Source organism: Octopus sinensis, linkage group LG1, assembly GCF_006345805.1.
Source record: "Octopus sinensis linkage group LG1, ASM634580v1, whole genome shotgun sequence".
Classification (NCBI taxonomy): domain Eukaryota; kingdom Metazoa; phylum Mollusca; class Cephalopoda; order Octopoda; family Octopodidae; genus Octopus; species Octopus sinensis.
Genome location: NC_042997.1, coordinates 175,692,234 through 175,710,666, shown reverse-complemented (window position 1 = coordinate 175,710,666; position 18,433 = coordinate 175,692,234). Strand labels below are relative to the sequence as shown.

Here is an 18,433-nt window from a genome sequence, read left to right as displayed (position 1 = left end):
GTTAATTAATTTTGATTAATCAACATTTGGAGGTTACCTCCCATTATCTTTTTTTAATGGAATTAATAACTTAGATTGTTCTTATAACAGTGTAATTTTAATTAAGAAAAACCAAGTATGCTAGCAGCCGCTTTATAACTAACTGCTTTCTGTCTTTTTACACATTGAAAATATTTTCACATGAATATGTTGAGTGAAATTCCATCTTACTTTATAAAATTCAATTGGCTGAAGCAGCTGAGACTTCTCTCTCTGATCAGGAAGCAACTTTATACAGCATTGAGTTAGAAGTCAAAAGACATATAAAGTTGTTTATGATACTGGAGAAAATAAGGAAGAAGTCACTGTAGTGAGAATAATTAATAATTACAGTATTTTACTGGCCCATCTGGGATTTGAACTCGCAATGTAATGAGCCACAATAAATACCAAATGGCATTTATTTTGCCTGATGCTCTACTGGTTCTACCAATTCACCACAACAATGGTGAAAATAATGAAAGAAATTATGAAGATACAATTTAAAAAAATATATACTAAATATAACAAAGAAATAAAAGAACCAGGTGAGCTAAGTTAAAGCAGATAAGAGAATTGACACAAGAGCCTAGTTCTGGATAAAGATGAGAACAGCTTATCAAGTAGATTTAACTAGTTGTAAAAATAAAATACTATTCACATGCAATATGCAACAGTTCCTACTGCTATGAGCCAATAAGGAAGCTCAACCTGCTAGAAATAGCAACCAAATCTACCACAAATCAAATACTATGAACTTAACAAAAAAAGTTGTCATTGAATGATGTAATCCACAGTACACAAAAATGCCTGAAAAAGAGATGAGATGGTCATGGCTGAAATATCTTTGATCACAGATCTACTAGGTCAGGGCTAACCTAAGTCTAAACAATAACAACTGTTGTAATGCTCATGTTTGTAGTTTTCCTATGCAAAGATGTTCAGTGCTAATGAACTCAAGTTGATGTGATCATAACTTTCTTTTCCAATCTTCTCATTCTCAGAAAACAGATCCCTATCATCTAAATATGTAGATAAAATTTCTGCCTGGTTGATTATAAAAACTTTCATCAGCAAAATGGATAAAAATTATATTTCCCCTCTTCATTTCATATCTATTTTCTTTGATGTAGAAATAATAGTGGTTAGAGTTTCTTCAATACTATTTTTTTTAAAGTGCAGTGAATGTTTGATATTTTAAATATCAACCACAATATTATCTAATCATTAAGCCAAAGGAGACTATATGGTTACTCAACATGCTGAGCAAATCTCTCTCATCACACCCTACCATCTTAAAGAAGGTAAAACCTGTTTCATACTGTAGTCCTATATACTAAAAAGAAGGAAGGGATGGTCATGGCTAGAATACTTTTGACATCTGCTCAATCAAGACTGAGCTGATCAGAGGTTAAACAACAAATACATCACTGAATCAATAAGGGAAACTTTAAGCAATCATTTGATCAACAAGAAATAACAAAATGTCCCTATATCACATCCTAATGTCTTAAAAAGAACACAAGCATTGATGGAATCCTAGATATACTAAAATGGAAGAAAATGGGAAGGTCATAGGTGGGATACTTTTGATCATAAAACAGCTTGATTAGGGCTGACTTGTGGGAGGATGCCCTAAACAATAGTACATCTCTAAGTTACTCAAAGCATTTAGCTGTCATATTTCTACGGAGTGAAATAAATATTCAGCCCACCTTGTACACTTGTCTTCTAAAAGAAAGGATTTTAAAAATTACAACCATTAATTTCACTACTGCTCTCAAACATAAACCTACAATCAAGTTACAAGTGCAATATTACCTTTTAACAAATTTATCTTCAATTGTATATAATAACTAGAGATAAGCTCTGAATGAGAATCATTAAGATATAATTAAACAGCCAATACTAACACAATAATCTCATACCTTTCCTTGAACACTACATTTTCTTCCATCATTAGGCAATTGCTAGTGTTTTTAAAGCTTATTTTTACATTAATGAAATAAAAATTTCATCTATATTTGCCAGATCTGGCAGAGAAATTCTTGCAACAAACTATGTTTAATCAATTCCTTTTTCAGAGGGTTTTAAATATTTGCCAGCAGCTGTCTTCCTTTGACTCTACTTCTTATTTCTCTCCCTGTGCCAACAAAATACCATTTCAGACAATGTAAGATCTGGCAAAATCATTAGCATGCCAGACAAAATGCTTAGCGGCATTTCTTCCAGCATTTTATGCTCTGAGTTCAAATGCTGCCAAGGTCAACTTTCATCTTTTAGGGGTTGATAAAATAAGAACCAACTGAGCACTGGGACTGTTGTAATCAACTTACCCCTCCAAATTACTGGCCTTGTGCCAATATTAGTTGCAAAGAATTATAGATAATATAGGAACCTGACAGCTGACAATGACTGGAGAATATACTAACTGAAGAGAAGGATAAATGAAAATATAAAATACGAAGTGAATCTAGTCACATTAAACATTCAGTTTCTAAGACAGCAATTTTTTTCTTTTTTATTGGAAACAGTCATCTGATTTCATATCACGATCTGACTGACATTTGTGTTAACAAGACTTCCAGAACAAAGGTAGGCAAAGCCAACATCAATGAAACTTCAATCTAGAACAGTTTAACAAAAGACTAGATACAGTAAAGTATCTATGCAGGCTGCATACCATGTCATCTAAAGTTTTAAAACGATTTCTCACACAGATCCTAATGAAGCCCTATGATCAAAAAGTCTTCTGACTTTGACCATCCTATCTTTTAGACTAAATTATCAAATGTGTTTTTTTTTTTTCTTTTTAAGACAGTTAGCAGGTCAAGTAACCTAGCAGAGGCTCCTTCAAAGTATTCATATTCTTGTATTAATATTAATTATTAGCACTAGTTGACTCAATAAAATTTTACAGATTTAGCAGTCTGTATCTTGTCACCAGTGTTGCCCATATTTACAACAAAGACACTTAAATGACAATGGCAGAATGGTTTGCCACTGTAAAATTGATGATCTTTCTGTGAGATTTAGTCATAAGTACTAACAATGCATTCTTAGTTTCAATTCTGTCACCACAACTTCAGGGTGAACTCTGGATATTTATGATTGAAATTTAGCATGTTTCCACTTAAAGATTGCTTCCATGAGCTATTGATCCAGCTTTTCAATTAAGCCTCAATTCACCCCTAATTAAGCAGATCTTTAATGAGACATTCCAATGACAACAATATTGTCTTATTCAATTCAAATAGTGTGTTCAGAACAACATTATCAAACAGATCATTCTTTTTTAAGACTGCAGGGTGAAATCTGACTGCTATTTTTAGCAGGTTGAACAACCATGCAGATCTTCCTCTATGGTTCTTCAGTCTTCAGTCATGGTGGAGAAAAAGGGAGCTATAGCACCGATGATGATGATAATAATAATAAAATGAACTTATTGTATACAACTCATCAGAAAAGGTAGCCAAAAGATCATGTACAGTACACAGAATATTGCACAAAATGGTAGGTAAGTGAACAGTGAATGAGTCATAAAAAAAAAAAATCCTAAGACTGCTCATATTTATCCAAACATACAATACTTTCAAGTCAAAAGAGAGGGCATCTATGTGGTTGCTCAAACTTTCAGAAATAGCAGATAATCTTTCCTTAACAGTTTAGCATTCAGATCACTGTCAAATGTAATTCTTATTTATTCACATTGTTTTGAATGCATTATCTTGTGGTTTCAAGATTTTAATGATGTATTTTAAAAATGATATTGAAGGGTAGATGTGAGAGGTCAAATCGGACTGGTTTGAACATAAAACAGAACATTTGGGCTGGATACAGCTGGTTTAAATGTTACAGGGTTAATCCACACCCTACCTAAAGGACACACTGGGTAATGTAGTCTAAAAACAGTATTGCTAGAAAAGAAAATACAAAATTAATAAGAATACCTTTGATAGAAGGTCTACTCAATCACAGCAAGCCGGGGCGTAAACGACAACATAACTTTTTCTTTTTAATTACTTAAATAGAAAGAAAAAGTATGCTATCATTAAATGATTAAGAAAAGCTAATCAATTAAGCTGTTTTTCCTATTACATCTTTATTGTTAATGCCATATTCTATTACATGACAAAATTACTTTTAGAAAACAAAATTACATTACGATAGCTGATCATACAAAAAAATTATTAAGAGCAATAAAAGTAGCTTGTATGAGTAGCTAGAGCTTGTTCCCAAAGATTGCATTTTGTTTTCTGCATATACACTATAATAACCAAACATTTTTTTCTTTCTATATTTTAATCATTATATTTATGAAATATAAGGAGTAAAATAATGGCAACAAAAATACAGGGTGCGATGGTTAAATTGTTGCCATTTCATATTTTTAATTTCGTGCACGCACATTGTTTGCTTTTGATTTTTTCAACTACACAGAATAGTAGGGTCAGTTGGGTACTTACTACTGTCTGTGAGAAAAACAGCACCATGATGCAAATCACTCAGCCAGAAATTTGAAAACGACATGCTGTACTGCTTGGCATTTGCACCAGGAGCTCCAATGCGAACACTTCAGAGTATTTAGGTGTCAATTTGAGGACAGTGCAGAAGATTCAGAAAGAGTTGGATGAGTCTATTGGTGAATACGAAGGTACAGCAGCTCGGAAAACTCGCTCTGATCATTCTGATAAGAAAAGAACTGAATTGGTTGGTGAGATGTTATGCCTGCATTCATCTTCCCACATGGCCTCAGACTCAACACGGAGGCCTACATCATGTGCCTGGAGGAGGTAGTGCTGCCCTGAGTCAAGAGGGTGGCTGCTGGAACACCCTATATCTGGCAACAGGACTCTGCACCATGCCACACAAGCAAGAGAAACTAGTCATGACTGTTAGACAATTTCTGAAACCACATCACCCCTAACATCTGGCCACCTAACTCCCCAGACTGCAACTCCCTTGATTATTATGTGTGGGGAACAGTTGAATGAGAGACCAACAAAACACCTTGTAACACCAAAGATGAACTGAAGGCAAAGATTATGGTAGCATTCACCAAATTAAACAAGGAGACCGTCCAGAAGAGTTGCAAGAGATTGCGAAGTCGTCTGGAGGCTATGGTTGAAGTCAATGGTAATTTTATTGAATATTTCAAGATATTTTTATGTAATTTTGGTAAATATATGTTAAAATGAAATATGAGTGTTATTTTCATTTTTGTGTAATTTAGACAATTTATTCACTGCACCCTGTACATGGTCTTCTGATAAGACCAGACAATATTTCAGAATTGAACTACTATTTAAAAACACACACACACAATGATAGTGAAGTATACACTTCAGTCTATGAAACCTAATAATCTGTAACATTTAAAACTATCTCATTTGATTGCTCACTCCTAATACTTTCTTAATCACCACAATTGATTCCACTGTGATTATTCCTGATACAGAAAACAGTGTAAATTACCAGCCCCACCGTATTTATTGCATCCAGCATTAAAAAGCTAACTAGAAATAAATATGAAGTAAGAATAAAAGAGGAATAGTAGTCAATGTATTGCAATGACATCATCCAGACTTAACAAGTTCTAAGGAGGTCATGAGCCATTCATCATCACTTCAGGCAACAAGAAAGTAAAAGTCTAACCACTTAGACGCTAAAAAAGTTTTTAAGAATAACTGTTTTTATTTGTCTTTTTATATATATATATCATCATCATCATCATCATCATCATTTAGCGTCCGTTTTCCATGCTAGCATGGGTTGGACGGTTCAACTGGGGTCTGGGGAGCCCGAAGGCTGCACCAGGCCAGTCAGATCTGGCAGTGTTTCTACAGCTGGATGCCCTTCCTAACGCCAACCACTCCGAGAGTGTAGTGGGTGATTTTATGTGCCACCGACACAGGTGCCAGACGAGGCTGGCGAACGGCCACGCTCGGATGGTGTTTTTATGTGCCACCGACACAGGTGCCAGACGAGGCTGGCAGACGGCCACGCTCGGATGATGTTGTTTTATGTGCCACCGACACAGGTGCCAGATGAGGCTGGCAGGTGCCAGACGAGGCTGGCAGACGGCCACGCTCGGATGGTGTTTTTATGTGCCACCGACACAGGTGCCAGATGAGGCTGGCGGACGGCCACGATCGGATGGTGTTTGTTACGTCCCCAAAGCACGGAGGCCAGTCTATGCGGTACTGGCTACGGCCACGTTCGGATGATTTTCTTGTGTGCCACCGGCACTGGTACCACAAAGATACAAATTCCATTTATGTTCATCTATTTTGATTTGTTTTGATTTGATTTGATTTTCACTTGCCTCAACAGGTCTTCACAAGTGTCACTTGCCTCAACAGGTCTTCACAAGTGTCACAAGAAGGAAGGTATGCACAGGTGGACTGTCTACGTCGCCGGGTCTTCGGATGGTGTCTTTATGTGCCACCGACACAGGTGCCAGATGTGGCTGGCGAACGGCCACGATCGGATGGTTTTCTTGTGTGCCACCGGTACTGGAACCACAAGATACAAATTCCATTGATGTTCATCTATTTTGATTTGGTTTGATTTTCACTTGCCTCAACAGGTCTTCACAAGTGTCACGCGTGTCACACACTTGCCTCAACAGGTCTCCACAAGTGTCACACACTTGCCTCTGCCTCAACAGGTCTTCACAAGTGTCACACACTTGCCTCTGCCTCAACAGGTCTTCACAAGTGTCATAAGAGGGAAGGTATGCACAGGTGGACTGACTACGTCGCCGGGTCTTTGGATGGTGTTTTTATGTGCCACCAACACAGGTGCCAGGTGAGGCTGGCGAACGGCCACGATCAGATGGTGTTTGTTGTGCCCACAGCACGGAGGCCAGTCGATGCGGTACCAGCTACGGCCACTTCGATGGTTTTCTTGTGTGCCACCGGTACTGGAACCACAAAGATACAAATTCCATTGATATTCATCTATTTTGATTTGGTTTGATTTTCACTTGCCTCACAGGTCTTCACAAGTGTCACACACTTGCCTCAACAGGTCTTCACAAGTGTCATAAGAGGGAAGGTATGCACAGGTGGACTGACTACGTCGCCGGGTCTTCGGATGGTGTCTTTATGTGCCACCGGCACAGGTGCCAGATGAGGCTGGCGAACGGCCACGATCGGATGGTGTTTGTTGTGCCCACAGCACGGAGGCCAGTCGATGCTGGGTACTGGTTACGGCCACGTTTGGGTGGTTTTCTTGTGTGCCACCGGCACTGGTACCACAAAGAATACAATTCCACTGATGTTCATCTATTTTGATTTGTTTTGATTTGATTTGATTTTCACTTGCCTCAACAGGTCTTCATAAGTGTCACAAGAAGGAAGGTATGCACAGGACTGACTACGTCCCAGGTCGGGGCCACGGGTTATGGCCTGACTAGTCTTGCCGGGTCTTCTCATGCACAGCATACTTCCATAGGTCTCGGTCTCTAGACATTTCCTTAGTGAGACCTAAAGTTCGAAGGTCGTGCTTCACCACCTCGTCCCAGGTTTTCCTGGGTCTACCTCTTCCACAGGTTCCCTCCACTGCTAGGGTGTAGCACTTTTGCACACAACTATCTTCAGCCTTTCTTGTCACATGACCATACCAGCGCAGCCGTCTCTCTTGCACGCCACAACTGACGCTTCTTAGGTTCAGCTTTTCTCTCAAGGAACTTACACTCTGACGATTATATATATATATTTTTGCTGTTTGACAATGTCCAAAAGCTACTTTTAAGAAACAAGTATGTACAAAATAAGTGAAAGACAGCATGGGAGTGAGGCAAAAAAATGACTGATACTAAGAACAAGAGTGAATAATAATCATGTTCATTACTGCCAAAGATGATCCTTCCAAAATACAATTTGTATCTCATCTATTTACAATATAGCTATGTGTATGTACACACACAGCATCAACATGATTTAATGTCCGTTTTCTATCCTGGCTTGGGTTGAATGGTTTGACAGGAATTGGCCCGCCAGAGAGCTGCACCAGGCTCCATTGTCTGCCTCAACAACATTTCTACAGCTAGATGTCCTTCCTAATAACAAACACATTACAGAGTGTACTGGGTGCTTTTTATTTGGCACTGATATGTACATACATACATACGAGGGAAACAGAAAATGGATTTAGCAAGAACCTTTATTCAACACGATGATCATTTCAATCCATCCTGCATCTGTCCCTTACAGATGGGATATTTTACAGCTAGTTGTGTTGCCTCCATCAATGCAGGCTGTGTCTTGTCAGGTATCTCATTTAAGTAAGATACCTCACTACATATACTGAGTTTCGCTTGCCATGTTTTGGTTGCCTGCAGTATGTTGGCTACACTGACAGAGGATGGAAATGGTTTCAGGGTTATAATATCAGGTAGCCTAAATGGTGAAAGTGCTTTAATCAGCATACTACTAGACATATACTCAAAGTCAAAATAATTACTTATATATATAGGCATTAAATTTCAATATCTATGATTATAGATAAGAAAAGTAGGACACAATGCAATGGGAAAATTCTTGAAACTATTTTTAACTATCTACACAACAAATAAAGGAATAAAAAGAAAAAAAATATAGAAAGTAAGTCATAAGACAAATTATGATACAAAAGTTACTAGTCATATAACTTGAATTAGTCACAGCAACTCAATTCACTTCCTTTTTTTCTATTAAAGGAAATATAAAAGAATGCGGATTTGCTTTACATTGAAAGAGAAAGAAGTCAGTATTCAAAGGCTAGAAGTATTCTGCACCAGGTTGCAAAATAAACACACTTCCAAACTTCTCTTTATTTCATGGATAAACCCAAATGTTTCTTTTCTCTGAATTTATGTGCAAAAATATATACATATAGGCACAGGTGTGGCTGTGTGGTAAGAAGCTGACTTCCCAACCACATGGTTCTGGATTCAGTCTCACTGTGTGGTACCTTGGGCAGGTGTCTTCTGCTATAGCCTCAGGCTGACCAAAGCCTTGTGAGTAAATTTCATAGACAGAAACTGAGAAAAGACCTTAGTGTGTGTGTGTATACATACATATATATATATATATATATGTCTTTGTTTGTCCCCCACCATCGTTTAACAACCGATGTTGGTATGTTTTCGTCCCTGTAACTTAGCAGTTTGGCAAAAGTGACCAATAGAACAAGTATCAGGCTTACAAAGAATAAATCCTGGGATGGATTTCTTTGACTAAAAGGCAGTGCTCCAGCATGGCCACAGTCAAACGAATGAAACATAAAAGAATAAAAGAATATATGCAAACAACTATTTAAATACACAGATAGATACAAACACACATACAAGCATATCACCATGTGAGACAAATATCAAATTTTTCTAGGATAAGGTAGTCGCCTGAGCTGGCTCTCTAGAGTCTTAAAGCAGGAAAAGCTGTAATCAAAAGCCCCATAATACACCACCAGAGATTTGTGAGGGAAATCCTGCATCTAGTGCAGAACAGACTGAGGAAGTCAGCATACAAGAGTAAACAAATATTTCCCATAATTATGTGACATCAGTTTCTGTGGGCAGGCCAGGTTATGCAAATGTTAGACCTTTGGCTGTCCAAACAATTGTTTTCACTCTCAGCTGAATGGTGCATAGAAGGAAACAAAAAAAAAAGGGCAAGTCAAAGACATATTCAAAGGAAATTTGAATAAGGATGGCATCAAAATGTGCGAGGGAACTGTCAGTGAATAACCAACACAAGTGGAGAGAGATCATCAATTATGGAGTTCAACACTTCGATACACTTTGAGCATGAACTGAATGTCCCAGTGATAGGCATAAAGTAGAAAGCGGTCCAAAGTGATCAACACAGTGCCTCTTCTATTGTGAGACAACAAATGCTCAGTCAGCAACTAACTTATGAATCCTGCATTAGCTTACATAGTCACAGATAGGCTGACAGAAGTTAAATCTGGAGAACAACCATACTCAACTCTGAGAGATTGCATGTATAAAAAGCTGAAGCTTTTTACATCATATAACTTTTTAAATAGTGTAAACAAAGTTTCATATTGCTGGTTATTCACACTATTGATGTACGAAAAGCAGCATGACAATATGTACTTAAAAATATTTGTAAGCACATCCAAATATGATTACCTATTGAGATTCGATTAGTTACAAACAAAACATTAGAAAATACACATTCATTTGTCATATGCAGGTGATATTTTTAATATTTTCAATTCATCTATTTGTAGGAAACAATATAGTTTCATATCTTCAGCATCATATATGTAAATCACATCAAAGCAAAAAGAAGAGGCTATTGCTTGTTGAATTTTAGTGTCCAAGAATACATTTTTTCAAAATTCTGTGGGTCATCTTTCAGGCAGAGCAAATCCATTGTGAAAAATAAGTTTTAACCAGCTGGTAGCCAGAAATCTCTCATTTACCATTCTTGTGTATATAATTTGTTTTTGCTTAGATATATACAAAATACAAACATTTATTGAAACAGCACTCAATAAATTTAAGTACATTATCACATTCATATTTTTACAAGAAAAAGATAGGTAGTAAATTTGAAATATTGCAGGTCATTGGCCTCATCAGACTGGCAAAAGTAACAACTGGTGAAACTTCAAAATCATTGTTGGCCTTTAATTTGTGTGTGCATACCTATATCTCTGTCTGTCTGTCTATCTGTCAAAAATATTTAAGTATACATGCGCCGGTATGGCTGTGTGGTAAGAAGCTTGCTTCCCAACATGGTTCTAGGTTCAGTCCCACTGCATGGCACCTTGGGCAAGCGTCTTCTACTATAGCCTCAGTTCAACCAAAGCCTTGCAAGTGTGTGTGTGTGTGTGTTTGTCACTTCCATCATCACTTGACAACTGGTATTGGTGTATTTATGTCCCTGTAACTTAGTGGTTGAGCAAAAGAGACTGATAGAATAAGTACTAGGCTTACAAAATAAGTTCTGGGGTCAATTTGTATGACTAAAACCCTGAAAGGCAGTCAAATGACTGAAACAAGTAAAATAAAAGAATGCATATATTATTAATACAGGTATGTGTGTGTGTGCACAGGTATACACACAGAAATACATGAGTTCATGTGTATACATATATATCTATCTATAATATGTACATACATCAATATATATATAGATGTATGTTCGTTGCCAGCCTCGGCTGGCCCCGTGCCGGTGACACGTAAAAGCACCATCCGTTCGTGGCCGTTGTGCCAGCTCTGTCTGGCACCTGTGCAGGTGGCACGTAAAAAACACCCACTACACTCGTGGAGTGGTTGGCGTTAGGAAGGGCATCCAGCCGTAGAAACACTGCCAAATCTGACTGGGCCTGATGAAGCCTTCCGGCTTCACAGACCCCAGTTAAACCGTCCAACCCATGCTAGCATGGAAAACGGACGCTAAATGATGATGATGATGATGATGATATATATACTGGCACATAAAAAGCACCTTTCAAGCTCTGAAGGCAATGACAAATGACTGAGACCTTTGTCAATACGCCATGCTTGAATAGAATACCCATCAAGCAAAGTGAAATCATAATTGTGGCAGATACTGGTGTCATGCAATTGGCAGCTGTGCCAGTGGAAGGTAAATAGCACCTATTACACTCTCAGAGTGGTTGGTGTTAGGAAGGGCATCCAGCTATAGAACCGATGCCAAATCATTTCATTAGGGCAACAGAGTTGAAAGACCATCAGAAAGCATCAGTAGCAAGCTCAAGAGACAGCCAAACACAAGCCCTTGTCACACTTTCTCAGGAGAGACCCAAGCATAGGATGCATCAATTAGATGATAAGAGTGCTGGAGCCTCCATCACACAGACTCAAGAGATAATGTCCCTCGCAATTCAAAGAACTTCAATTTCCAGTGAATCTTAGTTTTGCCATGACCATCAAGAAATCACAAAGGAAAATATTTTTGGTTGCTGGTTTACACCTTAAAGAGCCCTGCTTCACTTATAGTCAACTTTACATTGGATATTCAAGAGTTGGGAGAAAAATCTTTACATCTAAGCACCAAATGTAAAAACAAAAACACTTTGTTTATCGAGACATTGTAAACTGCTCCAAATAATGCAGGAATCCACCCTGCCATTGGGGAAGACACAGTCTGACATGGAATAAAAAGTAAGTGAAATAAAGGGATTCTAAAAGAATGCTTTTAAGAACTGTTGTAATTTATTTCTGAAATTGTTCATGCATTGTTTATGCATACCAATGTGAATTGTAGAAGACCTAACACTAATGACCTGATTAAAAGGAATGCCTGCTTACAAGATATTTACACCTGATAGTACTGTTAACATTAATGAATAACTCAACAGTGGACAGTAATGAGCTAATGCATTTGGTGAATCAAGAAACCTGTTCAGATGAGAATGCGTGGGGGTGGGCATTATTGATTTCATATTTTAACATAAGGCCAGCAATTTCAGAGGAGGACTTAAGTCAATGACATTGACTTCAGTTCTTAACTGGTAATTATTTTACCAACCCCAAAAGGATGAAAGGCAAAGTCAACTTCAGCAGAACTTGAAACCAGAATGTAAAGATGAATGAAATACTGCCTAACGCAGTAACAATTCTGCCAGCTTGCTGCCTCTATTGAAGTATTAGACAAGATTCTGGGTCTCATGTGTTACTGCCTTGCCTTGTAGAGCTTATCTAAACTGGTTGGCAGCAATGCACAACAAAGAAACTTGCTGTTGCATAGGTTGGTGTCAGTACAGAAGCAATATTTAACTGGTATAACTACTTCAGAATTCAGTTTCATTTTTATTTCTATATAAAGATGACTTCATTCTTTCACTTTCTGAAAACTTAAAACGAAATATAACTAATTTTACTTTATTTCAATATTCAAGTTAGTAAAGACTTAAAGTTTTAGAACTTGACATGAAAGACAAGCCAAATTCCTTCCAACATAAAATACTGTTACACATTATTCAATTTATCTATTGATCGGTTTCTTGAAGACTTTTCCTTTCAAAATAATTGCACCCCATTCCTCGTTAACATAGCCTACTTTTGCTTTTGAAATAAACGTAATTACCAGTGTGAATGAAAACAGATTCACATTAATGATCTGAAAGCGAGAAAGTGAAAGAATAAAGATTCCAGTCAATGACTCATTTTCCGTAGAGAAAGGCTGATAAAAATGATATTAGTTTTCCTATATTCGTCTCTCTTTGTTTGCAGGAAAGTCGCACGCGCGCGCAGATAGACACACCATATCTATTTCTCCCACCCAGATCGCACACAAGAAGGTAAGAAGATGAGTGGCGACCGATGTTGTCAGCTGGATATATATTTATAGAACTCGTTATATCAACAAGCTAGCCAGACATCATAAAATGTATTCCGAGGACAAATATAAATGGAACGAAAAAACCCAATTTTTGAAGTTGAATTTCCTATTGAAACCAGCTACTTACGGAAACAAACATTTGCAGGTGTATGTACACAGTATATTTAGGTATATATATATATATTTGGTTTGCTACTGTCCGAAAATAAACTGCTGTTTGCTTTTAAGTTAGGATAACAAGTATTGAAATATGTAAAATACGCCATGTTTACCATAACGATTTCTTACATTCTGGCTTAGAAGTCCCACGTTTTTAAAGGGGAGAGGTATAATTCACTGGATCATATTTCACACATGCCTAGTACTCTTTATGACGACCCCAGAGAAATGAAATCTCAATCCTGGATCTATATAATCTTAGAACGTAAAGCTTTGATACAGATTACTGATCAGCTAACTCACCCTCCTTTGATACCGTTAGTAATAAATTTACCATGAGAATATAAGGGAGGGGGTGTTTCAATGCAAAACACCAGAGTAAAAATAACAAGAAGTAACGTGCATTTAATAACAAAAGGATTCATATATATTACTCTTTAATGTTGTAAAATGAAAGTAATGAATTGTGACGATTCTTAAAACTGTATTTTCACTTTTTCAGAGTGTTTTTAATTCAAATAACGATCAGGTACATTTGCAACTATAATTGCATTTTGATGCTTATGAAATAATGTACAAGTGGAGTGTGGACACAAGTGTAAAGATTAAATAATGTATGCATCTAAAATATATCTTGCGAATTGTCTGTATTTGCCATAACAGCAACAGTATACACAACACGACAGAAATAAACAATATTGCATTAGTGTACACACACGCATTCAATTAACGTTTGTAACCAGATAGCGATTGGTTTTATGATATATATATATATATGTGTGTGTGAATTGATGCTTCGATTGATCTTAAAAGATTCCTCACCATATTGAAAATTGATTTTTCTTTTTTGTAGAACAAAAGAAAATGGGAAAAAAATTGCTCATGAATTATCTGCCATTGGTATTGATCTCACATTAAAAGGAAAACTGTCAAGGCTGAATCTGGGAGGAGGGGTGTTGGGCCTCAACACGTTTTATTTTCAAGACAATTTTGACAAGAGAGGATGTTAGAGAATTTTCATGAATCGAAACATCGTTACTCAAAGCTTCATACTGCAGAATTGTATCCGTATGTTCCGTTTGTAGATTGGCCGTATATGATTTCGCAATATGAAAAGCATGAGTAAACGTCTCGAAACAAAGAACACACACACATACATACGTACGCATGTGTAAGATTTTCGCACTTGATGAGTATGTTTACAAGCATGAATGAGACGGGTTAGGGTTAGGAAGTAAAGGAAAATTCTGGAGAAAACTTGTCAAATGTAGACACTTTCTCTGGAAGAGTACTGCTTAGAAAGCCATCTTGGTTGAAGAGTGAAGGGTAGGAGAATATAAAATTGATAGAGATTGTCTTGTCTTGGCAAGAAACCACAAGGACCTGCAGCAATTTTACAGATAAGAGAACTTGCAGAATATGATGCCTGGCAGTACATTTTGGATGGTACTCTCGCAGGAGTTGCAACAGTGGGTAAAAATCCATCTAGTTAGAGTTGCATGAGTTTCTCCGAGTTTTTTTGGTTGAGTTCTTTGTACTGCTGCAGCACAGCTATGAGAACCATCCGGAATTATGTGTTTCGGTTGTTTGAAAAACAAAGAGATAGTTAAGATGGTTTGGATCACTCGCTTAGTTGTTTTGTGTAAGTGGAGTACACTGCCTGGTAAGGATAACTGGCAAAAATGGAAGATTCCCAACTGACTTCAATGACATAAAATTTAGGAGATATTTCACAATATCATTTTTTTATCTTATAGCGAGGAAGGCAGTGCAATACAGAGCCTTCAGGACAAGTGGGAAGAAGATATCTTCAAAGTGGAAACCTGGCCCCAAGGCTTGTAACAGAGAGGGCTCCGCTAAAGACACCCAAGTTGCCAAGTAATAAGTGTAGAACTAGGTAGTCTACCACCAAATGCGTCGACCAGGCTACAAACATCCCGGAAGAAAGAGTATCATTGAATAACTTTTTAGGTGTGCGCCTCACTGTTGTCACAGACAATGTATAAGGGAAATGATTTCTATCTACCAACAAATTTTCGATCACAGATTGAACTCTTTCATTGTTTGTGAGATTGAAATATAGGACTTCGCCATTTGTTAAGTCAGATTTTACCTCTAAGATCTTTGGCACATATTACATTCAGAGTGTAGGCAACGCAAAAACTAATCTTGGAGAAATTATCGTGCATTATTAAAGCTGCCAGTGTATACGTTACATGTCATTTTTAGCTGTTAAGTTAACATATACAATCAATATGTCAAAATATAGGTTTGTATTTAAGAAACCAATTGCATTCGATAATGAAAGTAAATTAATCTGTGTATAGAAGTGTCCGATAATTATCCAACAGATTGAACGCGGACTTATTTAGTTCGATTTCATTTCAATTAGTTTTGGCTGCATACGGGGAAGTTGCCAATAACTACTACTTCGATCCAAGTAATTAGATCTGCGTACGGGCCTACTGAAATTCTAAACTCAAGAGCATTAGTCACGAACTGGAGAAAGAGGATTCGAGTAATCCACCGAGACATTACACGCGGGATTATACTCCTGTCCTATTTGTCGACGCGCCTCCGCTGGGAAAAAAAATCATTCCACCTGTAACCTCCAAGAGTCACATTTCACAAGGAAAGCTAGCGTATGAAGTAGCACATCAACTTATGCTATTTTCACTGAATGTTTAGAGCGAATGTCTACAACAAAATAATAGACTGTTAGATGCACCCGAAGGCCAGGTAGAATATTAAATCGGATGATAATATTACGCCTATCCCCCAACAAAAAATAGTATCCACACATTCAATACGTGTGTGTGTGTTCGTATTAAAGGATTACTTAAAAATAAGAACGGCTCTCGTGGTAGCGAAGCCTAAGTAATATAAACATGTATATCTAGTTATATTCTAGTGTAACTCGTATATAGGAGGGAGGGGGGGCTTATGTGCAAAATTATGTATGAAGAACAGCATTGTCTGGCAGTCTGTATACATACTTGTAGCATCAGATTCTAAATCATAGTGATGGGTAATGTAAGCTACCTCAAAGTGTGTCTGTACACACACACACATAACCCACCAAATACGGTTCTGAGAATAAAACTCATTGTTAATTTTATATGCTCAACAAGGCAGGACGTACTCGTAATGAAATGTGACGATTAAAAAAATGTTTTTCCCATTAAAAATTAATTCGAAAATATTAAGCTAAAAAATACGGTATTTATAAATGGATAAATTTATTTATTATTTTCGTTTTACGAATGTGACTCAGTTGTTGCGGTCCACAATAATAGTGAAACATATATTCTGAACAGGCAACACAATTCTCAGAAATAGGGTGTGGATGTATTGATTTTTATTCATTAGTTTTAACTAGGTATACATTATATATGTTGTAAACAATTCAGTGATTCGCAACATTTACTTCACGACTTAATTCCTTCAAATTTTAAAAGTAGGAGCCAACGAGGAAGCCTCTACGAGGTCGCTCTATCTGCTTAAAATAGCAGCCTATCTCCCCTAGATCACACCCACCAAGTAAGGGAAGGACACATTAGATAACGTTGTCCAAGCCCCTATTTGACCGCCTACCGAAAAAAAAACCCCAAAAAACAATGAAATGGTCGCAAATGAAATACCTTTTATCGTAGGTTTGCTCGATAAATGTTTAAACAGGATGGAAGTAAACAACTTTCATCAGATTTTATAGTGAATCCCTGCCTCCCTGTATGAAATAATAGCAACAACCCATATGTACGACTAATTACTAAATTAAATTAGAAAAATATTGAAACCAAACATCGTCAATGCTCGAAATTGAAATTTCACAGAAAGTGAAAATACGTGTAATCAGAATTTTTGCTTGCATTTTATTCTTGCACAAGTAAATTACTAATAAAAATAATTCAAATGTTTTTTTTTGTTTTTTTATCATTATTAAATTCCTATCAATAATAATAAATGAATAAATTTCCATTAATAACCTAATAAAATCTTGAAGTTAAATGAAAACACTATTTTGATGTTCTATTAGTGATGATATAAAGCTTAACAGGACATGCAGAGGAGGCAAATAATAAAATATAATTCAAGTACAATACGTAATTATATTTTAATTTACATCTTTACAAACATAGATGAAAGAAAAGTTCTCCATTAAGACAGTGTTTATGGTAGCAACAGATCTGAGGATCACACCTAGTAGTTTGGGCAACTACCTGCATGCCATGAATGAATCTTTTCTATCAATTAATTTGGAGCTACATCAACTCATGGTCCCATCAGTTATTTGTAAGGGGATACAAATAGAAAAAAAATGCCTTTTTTAAGGAAATAACTGGGATTCTAATGATTATAAATTTGAAGGAGTACAAGGAGTACAATTCATTTAAAACTTAAAAGAGAAAATATGAATAACGATGTCTATCATCAATAAAATGTAGGATTTCGAAGTGTATATATAAAGGGGTTAGGATGGAGGAGCTGGAACTAGAAAATATATAAATAAAAATGTTCAAATTACCGAATTTTGATGAATAACCGCTATCGGTTGTATCCTCTTCGTCGGTGTTCCCACACATTGTTGTTGTTTTTCACTTAGGAGGTAAATATATAATAATAATAACAAGATATAATTCCGTCAAGTTTTTACAACAGCGATAACTAGAACTGACACTGAACTACACCACATTGGTGTATGAACAAACGCGGCTGTATAAGAGACGATCACGTGAGCAAACGACGTTCGCTCATTGGCTGAATTGATCTGGCATCAATCATAAACAACCAGAATCTCTTGGTGAATTTGCAGCGACTGCTGTTACTTCGTTTTTACAATAGCAGAAAACTCATCGTTATCATTTCCCTCACCACCAAACAAATTCCATCTATCTTTGTTTTTTTGTTTTTTGTTATTTCGCTTTCCT

At 36.8% G+C, this 18,433-nt stretch overlaps 1 protein-coding gene across 2 annotated transcripts in view; it reads right to left on the bottom strand.

The window, feature by feature from the left end:
• LOC115232602 (choline transporter-like protein 2) overlaps positions 1 to 18,229 on the bottom strand; it is a 104,843-nt gene extending 86,614 nt beyond the window's left edge. For both annotated transcript variants that reach the window (XM_029802579.2, XM_029802587.2), the window contains exon 1: positions 18,031 to 18,229. In XM_029802579.2, the coding sequence (XP_029658439.1) occupies positions 18,031 to 18,088 (58 nt within the window). In that variant the 5' untranslated portion in view covers positions 18,089 to 18,229. The remainder of the gene's footprint in view (positions 1 to 18,030) is intronic.
• Positions 18,230 to 18,433: the final 204 nt, after the last annotated feature.